The 18,967-nt window shown below is 32.0% G+C and overlaps 2 protein-coding genes and 1 long non-coding RNA gene across 5 annotated transcripts in view; all 3 read left to right on the plus strand.

Moving 5' to 3' along the window:
- Window positions 1–8,161: 8,161 nt before the first annotated feature.
- LOC111422905 (uncharacterized) lies at window positions 8,162–8,810 on the plus strand. The gene is made up of 2 exons (XR_011640960.1): window positions 8,162–8,316; window positions 8,442–8,810. It is a non-coding gene; the product is annotated as an uncharacterized lncRNA (long non-coding RNA).
- A 328-nt stretch (window positions 8,811–9,138) lies between these two features.
- LOC111422791 (mitochondrial intermembrane space import and assembly protein 40) lies at window positions 9,139–10,231 on the plus strand. Of its 3 annotated transcripts, none has more exons than XM_023056025.2 (3): window positions 9,139–9,200; window positions 9,367–9,915; window positions 9,992–10,231. In XM_023056025.2, exons 2-3 carry the CDS (start codon window positions 9,672–9,674, stop codon window positions 10,150–10,152), a joined length of 405 nt encoding a protein of 134 aa, XP_022911793.1. In that variant the 5' UTR covers window positions 9,139–9,200; window positions 9,367–9,671; the 3' UTR covers window positions 10,153–10,231. The 3 variants fall into 3 exon arrangements, with proteins under 3 accessions (XP_022911793.1, XP_022911794.1, XP_022911795.1); XM_023056026.2 differs by having other exon boundaries at window positions 9,179–9,261; XM_023056027.2 differs by lacking the exon at window positions 9,139–9,200 and having other exon boundaries at window positions 9,286–9,915.
- A 1,468-nt stretch (window positions 10,232–11,699) lies between these two features.
- Window positions 11,700–18,967, plus strand: part of LOC111422763 (HIF-1 transcription factor component sima) — a 39,289-nt gene continuing 32,021 nt past the window's right edge. The window contains exon 1 of the mRNA XM_023055980.2: window positions 11,700–11,896. Coding sequence (XP_022911748.2) covers window positions 11,862–11,896 — 35 coding nt within the window. The 5' untranslated portion in view covers window positions 11,700–11,861. The remainder of the gene's footprint in view (window positions 11,897–18,967) is intronic.

Raw genomic sequence — 18,967 nt, forward strand, 5'->3', positions numbered from 1 at the left:
GTTAGATTTTCGGATCAATTAAGTGGAAAGTATTGACAAGATATTGTGAGCAATTAAAGCTTAGTACTATTTATAGGAAGTTGGGTATTCTTAATTGCAAGGATTAATTGGTAGAAATTGATACCCATTCATAAATATTAATTATTGAGTAGTAAGAACCATTGAGTTATACGCAAAAGCAAGAGGTAATGTTTGCAACGAGGAACTATTCGAAGTAGTTACGATTGATTGATCGATTGAGTATTCTTAACCCGTCATTTGTCGCTCTACACTTACGACGCTTTCTACTCGTAAAAACATAACAATGGACAATTATTTCACGTCAGTTTCCTTAGCCTTAGATTTGTTAGCCAAAAGAACGACAATTGTTGGAACTATAAGAAAAAAAAGAAAGAAATTCCACCATGTTTTTTATATACAAAACAGAGACCAGTGTACAGTAGTGTTTGCGTTCCTGAAAACAGAAGTTTTGGTGTCATATGTGCCACGAAAATATAAAAATGTCCTACTTTTTTCAACTCTACATTCTGACGACAAAATTGATAAAGATACTGGAGATAAATGTAAGGCGGAGATAAACACCGTTTATAACTTAACTAAAGGTGGCGTTGCTGTTGTTGATGAGCTTATATCTCAATATGCGGTGTCTAGAACCTCCTGCAGATGGCCCTTGACGATATTTTACATTTTGTTGAATATTGGTGAAGTAAACTCACAAATTATTTATACGGTTAATACAGAACATAAACTTTGAAAAACTTATCATTGGACCAATTTAAGATATTGAGAACAATTAGGTTAAAATTTCAATTTACATTAGCTTAAAGCTGCAAGTACGAGATAGACGACAGACTGCAAACCGCAAACAACACTACTGATTTGTATAAATCTCCATGAAATTAGTGTAGACCCAAGATTTGAGTGGATCTTATAACCTAGCAGGGAGTCAAGGGTTATCTTCATCTCTTTCAATACTGCAGTCCTAATCTCCTATTAAAGTTGTAATTAAAAGTTATAAAGCTGACAAAGTAGCGTAAGTTCAATTTTTGCTACTTCTTGTGAATTTTAAAGACCGTGGATCATTCAATGATTTTAATTGTAGCTTTTTCATTCGAATATCCTCTTGATTCTAAACTGTCTTATTTGAGTTAAGATAACTCTCCATTAAAGTTGGCATGGAACAAAATGCATTCGGAATCGATTTAATCGATCCCATTTCGTGTGAGTACACGTAGAGAATTTCGAATATCTCAACAATACGTAGGCACAAGTTGATTGTGTGCTTGTGTCAAGACTCGTGGCTTCACATAAATGTTCTCGATGTTAGAATTCTTTGCATGTGGAAGTCACGGTAAAGTACTTATCTTTACTTTCTGCGAGGTAGGGTATCTTGAATTGTATAGGACATTAATTGGTATTTTTTCAACTAATGGAATTTCTAACGGTTCTCAACTGCAAGAAAAATACGGGTTCGCACAATAACATTATTTTTACGACGGCGTTGGTGGTCAAGCAGGATCTGAAACAATACCGTATTTAAGTTTTTTAGTATTATAGGTTTGTATTCCTCATCGACTTTCAATCCTTGCACAGAATAGGCTTTCTATTCTTATGTTTCTAAGATTTTGATAGATTGGAGCGTTATAGAATAGATTCATTGGATTTCTTATTATGGCATGTCTTAATAAGGCTTCAAAAACTGTCATTACAAAAGAACTATTAATTGCACTGTTATATAGAACATACATTTCATGATACATCTCAAGTACTCTAACAACGTGAAATGAAATCTTTCCACATTAGCTTGGCTTTCAGGATTTTTGTGAATCATTGTTGATAATATTTCTCTTTTTAAAATTTTTTTTTAGATTTTTTACATTAAATAGACAGCAGACTAATCCAATAAAACTTTTTGGTTCCTCCATTTAAATTGAAAAACGGAAATTAAGTAAAAGATAATTCTGAGAAAGCAGACCTGAAAAAATGAAACAAAAGTATTAAAACAAAAACGAAATAAAAATGAATGTTTAGATAGTACATTTTTTTTGTGTTTTTTAATGTATAACAATAATCTTTATGATCGATTTTATGTATACTCTTTCCAATTTTTTGATTAAGTACCCTTTATATTAGAAAATATGTCGCGCTTTATCGTACATACGTTCAAATATAACAAAGTGTACTTGATGGTATCGCAGGCTTACATAGCTGACAGCGCGTCATAAATGAAAGGACTCGGCTGTTTTGCGTTCGCTATCGCGGATCGACGGTTACAATAAATATTGGCCTTTTCAATAAACAACCACGTACGAGACCCTCGACGGCATCGTTTTGCATACAATCGCTTTTCTTGCACAGATTGCAAACGTATAACGCGCCCGCGACAGATGGTCCATGATAAATGATCAATATACGCGCAACTCGTGATAGATTGGTAAAATATCAATAAACGAAATTATCCTAGATCTCTATAAACTAATTAAGATTGCGTGCACTTAAAAATATCTACATCCTTGATTAATCTTTTTTTTTGCTTAACATTGTTATGTATCTGAGTGAGCAAAAAATCCCCCTACACCTACAACAACAATACCGGTGTGAATAATGTGCCCATTTTTTCGTGCACACTGACATAATCTCGAGACGTGCGTGCGTAATACACACACACAATAGCCGTACCATAAATTGATGTTGTACTTAGGCGAGGGATTTAAGCACCCACATGCGGGATTCTTCAAATCTGAGTAAGCCGAAACCAAAGAGAGGTATCGCTGTTACAGATCTCCAACTCTCTCGCTGGGTTATTTAGAGATGACACGTCATGTGGGTAGATAAATTATTCATTGCGGTACTTTTATCTTTAATACTTTGTACCATATTATAAATTGTCACCGTCATTATAAAAAGTTGTTAATACACAACTTAATCGGTATTAATAAACGACGATCTATTGTATTTTTGGTTTAGAGATATTAAAAAAATATATCTGGGGGCCTATAATTTTTCATAAATCATTCCATTCTACTGTCGGGGTCTGACGTAAACCCAATTCTCGAGCACAAAGGCCCTTTAAATCTGGAACAATCCGGCAGTTAAATGCCGCACGAAACCGTCACACTAATTAACTTTTATTATCAGATAGATAGCGGGTTTGTGTGCGCTTGTTCAGGCAACCAAACCAGCCGACACACACACACACCGGGAGTTATTATCAGCGTACAATGGTGTTTCTCTCTTTACCCCGATTCCCCCTGGTCAGGTCATAGTAATCTTTTTTATGGTCAGCTGTTTTTAACCACCCTCATTGGACTTTCCCAGTTTCATGGATCATTAACCATTAATATTATAGTACGGTAACACGGTAACATTGTAGATAGAAGGGTTTTAGATATAAATTACAATCATTATTTTTTTTTTAAGACAGGGAAGTATGTTCCCGGTTTTATAACGTTGTGAAAAATCTCACAATGTAAAAATCAATGCAACCATTTGAAAAACGAACGTTACAGACTACATAATGCACGCGCCTTTCCCTAGAATAAACAAAAAAACTGTCCCCTTATTGCACCCGTAGCACCCATTCACCATCGTTCGCTCACTAAATCACGCCATTATCGTTCCTAGATCTACAAAATACTAAGGGGGGTCACAAAAAAGATCCCGTGACAGTTTCAAAAGAGTAAAACTTCGTGGAAACACTGTATTCACAAAAAATGTTAAATCGAAAACCTTAACCAGGTGATTTAAAAAAAAAAGTATAAAAAAATTATCGGTGTAAATGAATATTTGAGATAACTAAAATAATTTATGAAAAGAGACAGATGCAAAAAAAAGGAAATCAACGTTACGTGCTTTTGAGAGATCCCCTCATCCTAATCAGGACAAGCCACTTTAGTGAATTTAGGTTAGGGATCTGCAGGAAACTGGTTTAGATAGGGTGGGGAAGGGTCTACAGGACGTATATATTATTGTCCTGGAATGTTATTGTTTGAAACTACTCTTTCTCTTTTCGCCCCTCACACACCTTTCTGTCATCTCTTTCATTCAGCAGTGTAAAAAAGGATTATGCAGGATTTGTAATAAAAAAAGTAGAGTAAATCGAATCTTATCTCTCGATCTTTGGAATGGTCTTCGTTATCGCCCGATTCATTGTTTACGATTAAAATTTGTGTTTCTGTACTAAAATTCTGTTGGGTACGAATGATTTAAAAACAGATTTTTTTAGTAATTTTATTCACATTGAACATTAAAATTACTTGACATTGAGTTTAACAATGAGTTCAAAAGAAGGTCCCCCATGAGTAGGTATAGGAATAAAAAAAATAAAAGAGATGAAAAGAAAGGCTGAACCGGACCAATTCATCGTAATATTTACAACGGGAATATTCATTTTGACGAATTCTGTAGGGTGCCCCAACCAGGTTAATGGTTCCATAGGGCATAAGAGATGGTTCTGCTCTCGGTTGTCGCCCTGCTGACAAAGGAGCTGGGGCGATAGAAGGACTCCTGAAGGGATCCCCGACCTGAGTATATTCTTGTCAGGTTGGATAAGCCGACCCGGAGCTCGATAAATATTCAAAGGGATTTCACCCTATGGCTGGCTCCCTTCTATTTTTTGTACGTGCCAAACGTGTGCATGTGCAAATTTGTTTTTTATGCTCAACCAATTCAGACATATTTCAAAAAATATTTAATTATCAGTTGTAAAATTTTAACTCTTACAAAATATCGTGGCGAGCCTCTTTTGTAATCCTTATGAATAACTTGTAAAAAATGTACGATAAAAAATAAGTTGTTTCTGCTTTAGTTCATTTTTCTTGGCACACAGATCAGGTGCGCTTATAAAAACTTCCTGAATAATCTCAGCACCTATACACACTCAGACTACACCGTTCCTTTTTATACAAAATAGCGGTTCGTTAAGAGACTTCTAAAAATATACCCAAGCCAGCAGGCGGATGAGAGGACATCATAAAGGCGTCACCCAAATTGCGTACCCTTCTCGCATGAATACGCTTTGATTTTCCCCGGCAATATTTTTCATCAAGGTCGACGCTTTGAATATCATCATCCAACGCCGTAGTGAGAATGAAAGAGGCTTTTCACGTTATTAATCATCTTTTCACCAAGCTATTTTAATACCAACGACATTAATAATTACATTTTCTTCGTTTTCATTTTTCATCTCCATCCTTTTTTCTCTTTGTGTTTTGTCCAGCAACAGCAATGATAATAACGAGAATGAATTATTATCTTTTCGATTCTTTAACATTCCTCCTTTTCCGATTAGATGATTCTTTAGACTTTATTATTGTCGGTTGGTTAGAAATGTGCTTGGTCAGAAGGGGGTTGATCGGATAGGAATGCCATCTGCGCGATATTCTACGCGTGTAACAATGGGCGTATTAGGCGTAATTTATGCGGTTTTGCGTCTGCGGGTTTAGATTACGCCCGGCCTTCGTCGAACCGAAACGGTTGCTGGTTGAAGGAAGCCTTGCGTTGACTGCGGTTTCGACATCCAACGGTTTCAGATTGCCGTAACTAATGAAAACTGGCGTATTTGAATGATTGATTATCACAACAAGAATTGCACCAACTAAACTACGTTCTAGACACTATATTACGTGGGGATATTCATAAATTAATAACTTCTAGTGGGATTTCCTAAGGACATTCCTTGACATTTATTAATTATTATATGCTACTTTTAGACTATAATAATTAAATGGATGTTTTATATTTTTCTTAATATTTACTCATTACCAAATTTCGGAAATCTATTTCTGCTATTAGAAAGGTAAAAACTCAGTTGGACATCCTTATCATATTACTTGATGCTTCACTCGATATTACGTACAGTCTGGCGAAAGTAATACTTATCGCAACTGTATGACAGACTTCTGCTCCCTTTAATTGGGTTAGTTTGTGTTTAGCTATCGGAAAAGCGTTCTGACTTTTGCTGACCTATGAGGTACTGTTGTTGCAGTCTCGACCAGAAGAATCTACCTGGAAGAAAACAATACTTAGTAATAGTAATAGAAATACCACTTTCTTGTTTGGCAGTATCATGAAGATCATCTTTGTGGGATCAAAATGATTTGGCCAAAATGATTTGGTCTGCGATGATGGCCGTATATTAGCACAAACTATAATAAAGATGTTTCTTAATGTTGGGAGCTTGTCCGGAATAGACTCAATATAACAAGATGAACGAGCAAATGATAGACGTAATAATCATACGAGATGGAACAAGGGAAATGGATTAGCATATGAGATATATATTACGGGAAGGTATACGAAATGACGGACATGAGATAAGACGTGTATACGTAATGAGATGGAGTTGAGTGACCAAAACGAAGGGGAAATTCGGGATGGAACCTAATACAAGAGAACAAAGTTGTGGATTTAGAGTAGATAATCTACAAAGTAACATAAAATAAATATATTGATCAAGTCCATGTATAAACAATGATATAATCCATGTTTGGTGTTGAAACCTGTAAATTTTCCATTTATTTTGTGTTTGTTGCAATACTTGATTTTTACTTTTCAGTATGATAGGTACTACCTAATTTGCATCACCAATTTAGATTCTCAGGTTTGATATTAAGCCGTGTCGGCCTCCGTCTCGGTCGCGATTTCCAAACAACAACAAAAACACAACCGCTGCCGCCGCAGCCGGGCCCCGTTCGGAATTTAAATTTAAATCCCGGCTCCGGGGGCCGCGGAACAGCGCTCGCATGTCCGTTGCAGGGTTATCTCCGTAATGAATGGTATTGTGAGAACTAGGCGGAAAGCGGCTTCGGCGTGTTTTGGATTCTGTACCCCTCCCCAAAGCCGAGTCGACCGCCTCCTTCCGCCGCCACCGTGGCCCCCATTTCTGTCCGACCGGCGAGACTCCGCTACAGAAACGACGGCGTTCGGTTCGGTCATGCATATTCATCTTCATGGTACGGCCCCGTCTGAAAATGAAGTTTCACTACGATTCTAGACGACGCGGGTCGGCATTTAAATTTATAACGGCATCACACTTTGTAATGTTCACGTCATACATCATTTCCATAAGAACTTAAAACCATCTTTAAAAATCATTAATATATATTTTTTTTAAATAATTCAACAAAAGAGAACCGTACAGTGAAAATTTCTTTTTCCTTAGGTATAAACTTATGCCATAAAAAACACAAAACCAAAGATAGGTAGTATAATTTCATGCATATTCATTTCGTGTCCAATTTCCTTGTCAAAAAATGCCAGAGTGTGAGATTTAAATTTATAACGGCACGACAGAAGAACTATCTTTTAAAGTTTTTTTATGTCGTTCCACTCCGGGCTCATATTTAACTTTTATTTTTTTAAGATTTTCGAAAATATAAATCGAAATTTTTCTCTCTAGTGATTTACAGCGATGAGTTGAACCTGATAACTGAGATTAAATTACCGGAGTCAAGTAATACAGAAATGTCGACAGGAACGTGATACTTCATTACACCACCCTCTTCCTCCATCACCTGAATGTTTATAATTAATTCTGTAGGAACACCTAAAAACTCATCTTCAACTATGTATTGAAAAATACTTATAACATTTTCAGAATTTGGTCCTAATTCATAATTGTTATCTCAAATACGAGAGACAACAATAAGAATTACGTTAACAAAGATTCTTTGTCGCACAGAAATGGAAAGCTTTTGTTGTCAATTTGTAGATTTCCCGGAACCTCGCTCTCTCTAAGCAAATGACATAAAGCGTAATGTAACGTGATCACGATGACGACATCTCGTTATTTTCTACACAAAGGCCGCCTTCCTCGTCTATACAGAGGCAGAGTGCGAATCTCTTTACAAATTTGCCGATTTTATTCCATTCGTCTTGCACTTCCAGCTAGTATCTCATCCCCAGATCGACATCACTTTTAATCAACGTTTTATATGAATAACTCATATCAATAGAAAAATCTAGAAACGTTGATTTCCTAGTACCAGTTACTGATACGAATAAATCGTATTGTTATCAATAAGAAAAACAAACACAATTTTCAATTAACGAAACTGTTATTTTGTGAAACATACTCCAATTACATATATCTAGATACACTTTATCGGCTATTTGACACCATTTCACACCTATATAAACACCTCAAAAGCAGACTAACAGCCAGACAGTGTTGTTATTTCAAGAATATCTACAATGAGTTTTAAAATTATTATTCTTTTGGGGTCTTTAGCCCTTATGGGCGTTTCAAACGCCGATGAGATTAAGATGGGTTCCTCAAAAGCTATTACATTCGATTCTTTGGCTGCACCAAGAGAGGTTTGATGTTTTCCATATTTATATAAATTAATTAACTTAATGCTGAGGGTTCCAGCTGCTTTAACCCTTACAATACGACTTGAAAACATTATGGTTGGTGAACTACATTTATTAATTCTTTTTAGACTCAAGTTCTTGGACATAATATGAATCCAGCAATGATAAATAACGTCCAAGCTGCCATTCAACTTAGTCTTACTCGTTATGATGATCCAATGGACCGAGTTTATTATATAGGATCAACTTTAGTTGGTCTATATCCGAACAAAAGGTGGAATGTAGTTGAACAATATGATGCCATACTTTATTATTATGTCGATTACGCAGAAGTTTTAGCTTATTACAACTCTAGAAACATTTTATTCTTAGTTTATACCAATTAGGAAAACCAAATTTTATATTTTGCTCTGTCGCCATGCAATTCTCTCTTAAATTATTAGAAATAGCCATGTATGTGTTTCCATCTATGAAATAAATACTAAAATTAATCTGTCTTATTGTGAATTCATTTCAATATAACTCTAAATATCTAAAAAAATAATATAAATTAGTACTTTTAACAACAATAAAAAATTTTAGAACCTTAAAATTTCAAACATCAAAAGCAACAATCATTTGACAATTCAACAATGGCTCTATCTCTTATCGAAAACGTAAAATAATCGGAAATTATTAAATAAAATTATCTGCAATGATTAAAACGCAAAAAAATAGAATTCGACCTAATAAATCATAATAAAACAATATAATTAATTTATAAAAAAAATAACTTAAACGGTAAAGTAAAAAACTTAAGTAAATTTTACAGGAATCTGTAATTCTACTTCAACTGTCATTGGTTAAACCGCATCTCGTCACAATCCCATTAATTTTCAAAAGAAATGGTACTTTTATTCGTTTTTTAATACACACAATGAGTATTTATTATTACTTAAACATTACATTGTTAGTATGTCGATCCGTAACTTAATAACATTGTCATTTTAATTGATAACATCACGCGTCAAAATCACGTTAGACATGTAACCTAACCTCAAAATTTCTTTTCAGATCGCTTCATAACGAAGAATCTCGTGAAATAACACCGGCTTTCTTTAAAAAACATTTCGTCCAATCCATAAATCAGTTGTTTGGCGAAACCGTCTCTTCTTGCGGGATAGATCTACTAAAATATAATCCAAAAACTAAAGAGGCTATTATTCGTGTTCCTTCAAGTGAATACGTTAAAATTAGGGCGAGTTTAAGTTTGTGTGGAACGTACGAAGGAGTACCCTGTACTTATACAATCAAAAAAGCTGCAAGTTGTTTGAATTCTTTGATTGCGGATAGTAGGAGATATAAGCATAGTACAAAAGATGTCGCACTGTAGAAGAATGGGTCCTAATAAAAAGGATATTGTTATTTTTGCTACAGAAGAAGATCATAAAATTCCCAGTAAAGTTACACTTCCAGAAATCGAACAACAACCTGGTTTAATATTAGCTAACGGTGATATAAATTGGAATTGCCCTTGCCTCGGTGGCATGGCTACAGGACCTTGTGGAGTTGAATTTAGAAAAGCATTTAGTTGTTTTCATCATTCTACAGCAGAACCCAAAGGTAAAGAATTAAGAGATTAACCTAAAAATGTGGTTTTGACAGGTTGAAAATAACCTCACAAACATTTTTCTTTTAGGAAGTGATTGTTTTGATCTTTTTAAAACAATGCAAACATGTATGAGGAAATTTCCTGCTTTGTATAGTAAAGATATGGGTGAAGATGATGATTTACCTTTACCTGATGAAGCGACAAAAATAGAAAACGAACATATGAATAGTGGGAAAAAAACAAAATAATTGGTTTAAGTTGAAAAATGATAGTAGATTTTATAGTCATTTCTGTTTTTCCGTTTAATACAAACTCCTTTGGTTAGTACTATTTGTTTTATTTTATTGTATTTCTTGAGGAGTGGTCCAATAAATCATCTCATACTTATTTTGTGTTCAATGTTGCATTCTGTTTTTCTAGAGTTTGTATAACAGAATTTGTTATATGTTGTTATAAAGCTTAACAATGGAGTCAAACATATTTTGAAAAGATCTGTCACATTGGCCTTAGATACCACAGCAAGGTAATAAAACTTATTTGCTACTTGAATTTGTATGATTTTATGATGCCATATTGATGACATGATAAATCCAAAATGGTAATATTAATACTGTTGCAACCAACTGCATGGGATTTTATTGAATGAATTATTTTGAAACCCTTTCCAGTAAAGAAAGCAGTTGGGAATCATAACTATCTATAGTAGAAGCAATATAAAATTCCAACAGCTCAACGCCACTGCATTGACTAACTGCGTATACACCACCAACAAATATTATTTTCTTTGGGATGTTCAAACTTGCGCGCGGCAGAATTGTATCCCGCACTTGCTGCGCAATATTTGAACACACATATATCTTATAGTACTTGCAGTCTACACAGCAATCAATTCAGTTATCAGTTTAAGTATATAAAGCAAATCTTCAAATTTTTTTGTCCATTCTATATTTAAACATTCAACTATATTGTCTACATTTTTTCTTCTGTGTACTCTTGCTAATATCTTCACAAATCCAAAGAACTTTCCTAAGTATCACAAATGATATTTATTTTACTTCAAAGCTAAAATAATTGTTTGTTCTATTTGCAGAGTAACAATTATCTGGCAGTAGATAATTTATTTAACAATAGACAACTGCATCAAATGGAATAATCATTTTACGAATTATGTTATAAATTAATGGTTTACATCTCTAAACATGTATCGTTAAAATACTCGTTTTATTCTCTTTTTATCTATCTAAACCTTTTCGAGACAGCGATAAATCGCTGTTTACCTTGCTAGTCATAAAATCCAGGAAGTTACGAGAGAGGCAGGGTCGCGTAACATACACGGATATAGTTTTGAGTAGAAATTGTAATCTATAAATTTGTTGATTATATGTAGAAATAGAGAATAATACAGAAACGAATGAATTAAGAAAAATTGAAAACTGAGAGATAAAATTGGTTTTAAATAATTTCTGTTTATAAAACAATAATCGTTTTTTCTTACTTCCTTTTATTACATTTTGTATTTATTAATTCAAATTTTGTGCCATAATATTAGTTTAGGATTCATTACACAGATAGCGCTTTTTAAAATATTTTACATAAATCAATGGTTTAATCATAATTGTTTTAAAATGAATTAAATTAAAACAATCGTAATAAATGAAATGATTTAAGTTTTTTAATTTTATTAATATTATCAGTCCAAATCAACAAAAAAAATAATACAAATCGGTACTTTTAAAATTTTTATACAGATGGCGCTAGTATCGAATTGTCGACTGAGTTCTGACGTAAACTCAGTCATAAAGCGATATTCTGATTAGTATACTGTGTTGTTATTCTGTAAAGTGTAGTGAGAGTTTTTAATCAGGTTTATTTTTCTATTTGTAAAGTAAATCGTCCGTTGTGTAACTAGTTCGTACTTCCTTAGCAGTGACTAAGAAGTGCTCGTGCCAAAGAAAAAATGTGTAACAAACCAGCTGTTAAAGAGAAACGCAGGTATGTATTATAAGAGAATTATCTCTTTTTATAAAACTATCCGGGTATAGTGTAGTCCCTAATCTCCTAGGTCAAACGTTGTTTTTACGACCCATTTCTAATCAAAGGGTCATTACACTCGTTTAATTGGTTACATTCCGTTAGGACTGAAATTGATGAAATATTAAGTATCTTCTTTAAGATATCCCGCGGATTCTTATCGAATCAACTTTCTCTTCTTGTATGGAATATTTAGAATTAGTATTCAACCCAAAAAAATATTTATCTTGATTTTTTTATGGAAGGGTATTAATTAGATAAATCAATATTTGTGTTTATTCCTTTGATAAGACCACAAAGTTATATAAGTCTTATGAACTATTCAAGGATTGAGATTTTAATTATATTTACAATTTAAATTTTATTAATTCAACACCATCTAATAACTACACATATTTTTGTTATAAGCTATTTTTTTGGTAATTGAGGTCACAAACTCTATTTACAACTCTTTTGTAAATCATGATTGATTAGAAACTTTTAACAATTAATATTAGTGTAATTTTCCCGTACTTTCCTATTGATCACTGATAAAAATGATAAGCAGATGTAATTATTGTACTGTAACGATAAGATCTACTGACGAACTTTCTCTAAATTTGTTCAAAATAAATTCACTGTTTTTTCCTTGTAAGGTTAAAGTCGACGTCAAAGCGGTTGTAATTTTTCCAAACAAACAATTAAATTGCATAATATTGTTTACTTTGTACACCTTTTTTTGAACTCATTTTTCAAAAAAAATTCTTGTCTCAATGTCAAGTTTTTTTAAATAACCTTTGGATTGAATATGTAAACAGGAAGTTGGAGTATAACATTGAAAATTATTTATTAAAGAAGAAACAGTTAAAGGTTGGTATTTATCTTTATGTATTGTTTACCTAAATACATTTAAAGTGATTATTGTACTCTAGAAAGATAATAATATTGATTTATTTAGCAAGTCATTGAATTTGCTAAATTAGATTAAAAAAGCACCACTTCTTATCATCTTTTTGAAAAAAAAATGAGTATAAAAATATACCTTTCAATACACTCTTGCAATTTAAATTTCAAATTTTGCGCTAGTGCCATCTTTTGTTGGCTAGCTGTTACAAATAACAATTTTTAAATGAATACAATATCAATAAATATTAATATTTGTGATATGATGTGCATACAAAACATGCGTCTAAAGAACCGGAATCTTTCTAGTTTTAGGTCCTAGTGTTGCGCCCGAGACAGCGTAAGGTGTAGTCCAGATTTGTGTTGAAATGGTATAAATTGCAATAAATCGGCCGCAAGCTATCTCGGCATAATCAGGCTGTATTTTCTGTTGTAATGCTAGCCGGGCCGCTTGCGGACTAGGCAGTGTGTACTGTAGACCAGATTTGAGTTGAAATGATATAAATTCTGTCTGATACATTTTCCGTTTTAATTGTAGTCGGGGCCGTAGGATGGAGTTTTTTCCCTTATGTTTCAGTTTGCTTATCGGTCAAGGTTTCGGATTTTTGTAGTATCATCGACTGCTTCAATGGTAATCTGGAAAGAATTTTTCCCTGGTGAAAGTGTCACCAGAAGTCTTGTGCTGAATTCGATGAAAAGACACGTAATTATACTTGGTCGTAGACATTTATCTATTCTGTATGGTCTATTCTAAACACCATATAAAATCTCGTTTTATAACTGTTTTTCATCTGTTTACTTAATCGGATGTCTTTATATGTTGATACCACTTTATAAAATATGAACTCACAATCTTCCTGAATATTTACATGTTAATTCTTGCTGCCCATCACTTAAATTAATTGACAAATTCCCAAACAAGGAGACACCTTCACATATCTATCCATCCTTCCTCCATCCTCTTCGGTTGTAAAGACCGTGAAGAATAATCAACGACGATGGTGGAATAAAATACCTGATTTTAGCATTCTTTAAAATTGTCAGCAGGACATAGAAAGAGTTCGATATAAGTCTAAATGAATCCAATCTATATGAGATCTCTGGATAATTATTAAAGATAGCCGAAACAATGAAAGATCTGAAGGCTGAAGACGAACAGCTAAATCTGAAACTTCACAACGGTTGGCAGTATCTGTTACCCGAAAAAAATTTTCAAATTTTGCTACTAGTAATCACACTGTCCCTTCTGAAGTATATTATTTTTTCCAATAATAGATTTTCCGGTTGGAAGAATGAGAAATTCTTGAACTACAAATACTAATTATAACAATGTGAAGTTTAAGCCCAATATGTCTTACATTTATGTCACTGTATAGGTACCTTGTATACAGCAGGAGATTCAGTGACAGAGAAAAAAGACAATCTTTTTTTGCAAAAAACTAAACAGAGCTATTAGAATTGTTTTATTATGTAGATATGGAATTAATATTTTAACGTCACTGGGACAATATCTTACGTATATTTTAAACATAATATTTACGATTACCGTTGTTTGTGATAATTACCGAACATGTGAATTAAAATGGAATGCAATTAGAAATAATATGTGAATCTTTGAAACGTCACATGCGCTGGTGGTGGTCAATACGTTTGTGTTGCTTTCGGCCCTTGCAGCTTTTTTTTTATAAAATCTAATTAATATATCTATAAATGGAACTTTATGGAATGCATCAAAATCTATTATGAATACCCAAAAACATAATATATTCGTACTCAGAATTCAAAGATAGTGAATCTAAAAATGATGACTTTGTAGATAATATAAAACGACGTTGTCATGTGTGCGTGGAAAGTTACTAGTAAAACGGAACATGTACTGTCAATCCCCAAAGTATTTGTACGAATTTTGTATGATTACAAAAACAAAATAACAAAATGAATATCTCATTTTAGTGGTGTTCTTACATAAACTCCACACCCCTAACGGATGCTCACATATTCTGGGCTACCTGTATATGTTGTTAATTTTAGACCATAAGTTACTGGAATTTTGCAACTTTGAACAATGCAACTTTTATTATTTTTTTTTACCACTGGAATTACGTTTCACATTCAGGATTATTTTGCAAGAAGAAGCCTGTTTAACAGATTGCTTTCAGAATGGATTGAGGAGTATTGATTAGCAATCATTGTCGCCGACTATATTAATTAAAGTTTACTATATCATTTTGAAATATGACATTATAAAATAATAAATATAAATAATCATAATAATAGTTTTATTAACCATAGAACAAATAATACATTATCCAAATAAAACATTAATAAAATTATGTTTATAATGTTTATTTGTTATTACTACATTATTCTACAAATTTCAGTGAATACAAACAATTTGGAAGCAAAACATTTTTATTATTGACATCGATAAATCTTAAACGTGTTTTGGCAAGTAGTTGTAAACTCAAGATCTAATTGTAAGTTATGGTCTCATTACATAAATAGCAGTTATAATTGTGTACTTTTACACATTTTTAACGATCTTGTCATCTTCAAGGACGATTTCAACAAAGTTACATTTTAATCCCAACTTAAATAACATCCTGTATTGTTCACAAGAAATAATTAAAAAAAAACGTGATAACCTAATTTTTTTGCTACTCTTACATTATTATTTTAACAATTACTGTTTTATAAGATCCCATTCTTTAAAGATAACTCTAAATCTTATCTAGACTAAGATAAATAATTATCAGAATCTTTTTAACAATTAACTGTATCTTTGTTGATGTAATTAATAAATAAAATAATGTGACTTTAATTTCTCCTGTATTTTTTGTTCTTGTGATAGTCATATTTCACAATATTAATCTAGATAATTTATCGAAAAATGTTTACTTTATGCATATCTGACCACCTAAAATCCTTGACACGAAACACGCAACGTTTCGCGAATTTAACCCAGACAAACAGACGTTGCAATTGTAGGTTTTATTTTTGTAGATGGTGTTGGTTAACCTAATTTGGTGTTCTTGAACCCGTACCAAGCCAGATTGATTTCGATTACTCTATGTGTTCGTTTTACTTATATACAGATATGTACTTGTTGCATTTTACTGTTTTGTTATTGCCTCTGATCGTTTGAGTCGATTCGGTTGTAAACACTGCATTCGATTGAGTCTTATTTATAACTCAGACCTTCGACAAAAACCGATAAGAAGTAAAAGTTAAATATTGTGTGTTAGTTAACTCTTGAACGTTAAAGTATTAATTGTTAAAACGTTTAAGTGTTCTTATTGGTTTGTTTAAGTATTCTTTTTGAATCTTTTAGAGAGGTTTTTTTAAAGAGGCGTTTTCATTAACACTTTTATGAGTGTTATGTTGGAGAAGGAGAGGATGGAAGTGCTTATTTGTAATGTAGACATCCTTGGGATCCGTTTTTCTTCTTCTTTGTTTTTAAAACGAAACACTTCCTGAACTCTCTTTTTTAGAGCTTTTACATCTTTGGTTTAAATATTTTTGCTGATTGCGTTGAATTAAATACATTGTAAAAATCTGTTTACTTTTTTAAAAGTGATTCAAGCAAAATGTTAAATTGTATTAGGCTTTTATTTATAAAACAAACTATTGTGTTTAAAGGTTGTTTTATAGAATAGAAAAATATCAAACAAGGTTGGAACAATGTTAGAAATTTCTTTACTTTCCATTGGATGAATTGTAGGTAATCTGATTTATTTGTAACGTTTGGATAGAAATTAATAAATAATATAAAAAATAAATTCGTTTTAAAAATTTAAAAGGAAGCACCTGTCATGTCATTTTGATATTAGTTGATAATGTGAGAGAAAAAATAAGTGGGATTATAACTGTATGAGTCAGGTTGAGTAATTATTACACAGGAAATGATTAAGGTTTGGTTACACTACTTTATAATTTAGCATATTAAATGCAAGTTTTAAGAAAAAAAGAAAAGATTTTTTCAAGAAACGATCGCTCCTTTTTACTAAAGGAAAAAAAATTTTCTTAATCATTTATACATGACAATAAAATATTGTTGTATAAATATTGTATTATACACAAGAAATCATTTAAAAACCCATACTTTATTCATCTTGAAATTTTGTGCCAGAATCAACAATATTTGTGGAAAATCGATTTTGAAAGAAAAGGAATTTGTAAAGGAATTTTCTTTTAATCACATTCAAATACTTTCCCGTGGGTTAAACATACTTTAAATTGGTAGAATTTACTGCTGTTTATGTTGGCACTTTTCTGCAATACAATTCAGTGAGAACTATACGACTTCAACATGGTGATGGGTAAACCAAGAAAATAACCAGTATATTGATATGTGGGGATAAATTTTCCAAGAGACTGTTCATAAATGGCATTCATTTCGTTAGAGTAAGAACAGATAAGTTGAAAAGACGTTTTATGTGTCTCTTTATAAAAAAATCATTAATACTCGCTAATTTATTGTTTATAATTTAAATTTCCAAAGGTATTTGTTAATTTTGACGTTGCGACATAAAAATAAAAACTAATATTTAAATAATAAATCACGTAAAGGCAAGTGTACATAACAACTGTTACTTTACAAGATAGAAAAATACATACACATATTTACAAATGACTGTTTTGTTTTCATTAACGTCAAATATGTACAAAATCCACCAGACGTCTCTGTACTTATTTAAACAGTTACACTCGTATTAGATAGATACACACAATATATATAGAATTTATAGTTATGCACAATTTTTTTGTCATCTGAATGATGAAATACTTCTTTTTTTCCAACTAGATAACAAAAATTACCTACATAATGGGTATTTTTTGTTTAACTACGTCAATGGTCCATTTGTTAATTACTCGCATTATTATCAATGTTTTTCTTAATCATTTAAAACATGCTACGAAAAATTCCTTCGTTATTCGTTAAAAATTCTTTTCCCATGCAATGTCCGATTAAGCAATAAACTAATAATCATACTCTATTTTAAATAGAAATGTAAAAATTTGTTACAGGCAACTGTATTAGGTACAAAAATCGTCAAAACTACAAATAATACTGGCTACCATCTAATCTGAAAGTTCATAAGCGGTTCATACTCCCATCTCATAAGAAATACAATCAATAAAAGAAATGTTATAAAAGCTTTAGCTTTCGCTGTGATCGATTGTAAAAGTTCCTTAAACTTAGAAAGTTCATTACTTCTAGGTATTGTGGGCCACAACCAGTTTTGTATCTTATTTGAAGAGATAACTCTTTTTTAGTCTTTTTGTAAGTAATTTAAAGTTTTGAAACCTTTCAACATTCTTGTGTTCAGAAATAATGTTAGCAACTAACTCAATGTCTTAAAAAACAGTTAAGTTTTGAGTATGATTCCTAGATTTTCTGAATAAGAAGATCTTAAAAGTAAAAGCAACACATAAATTAAAGACTTAAATTTATCCTCAAATGTTTTCAGCAACTCAAATCTTTTAAAAACGATAACTATAACTTTATTTATCGCTTTAAAAAAGTTTTTTCTGTTATCTTTGATTGGATCACCCTGTATATTACGTCGTTTCTAGAAATGATTAGTTTAACAGTTAGAACACGTTACTTATTATTATAGTAATAGTAAAAGTTTTTTATGTACAATAAATAGGAAACGATTTGATTTCAAGGTCATACTATGTCCTGTTAATAACGAAACGATTCATATCTTGTCATTTTAAACTTGCCGAGGCCATAGGAATTGAATTAAGTCATTTACAGTGAAAGTTTTTTTGTTAGTTTAAATGAAAGTTTCGAAGGATTTGTATCTGTAAATAATAGATGCAGTCTTTGAATATTATTTCTAGAGCTTGTCTGCCTCAAAATCTATCGTAAACTTAAAACCCATAAGAGCTTTTTAATGTTCTTGTGTTAGATAATCTGTTACCATGTTTTATGGTTGTTTTCCATTTTAAAACGTATTTTTTTTTATTTTCTTAAACTCTAACTTATTTCTGGTCGGCGTTCTTTTTATAGATTCTGTTTTTTTACATCATTTTTTCCCCTAAAAATTTGTGTATATAAAATTTCAAACTTCAACACAAAAATATTTAAAGAAAAGCTCTAATTAGTATAACTTGAATCTTTTCATGATTTTTTTAAGCCTA

The sequence above is a fragment of the Onthophagus taurus genome, chromosome 7, assembly GCF_036711975.1.
Source record: "Onthophagus taurus isolate NC chromosome 7, IU_Otau_3.0, whole genome shotgun sequence".
Lineage (NCBI taxonomy): Eukaryota > Metazoa > Arthropoda > Insecta > Coleoptera > Scarabaeidae > Onthophagus > Onthophagus taurus.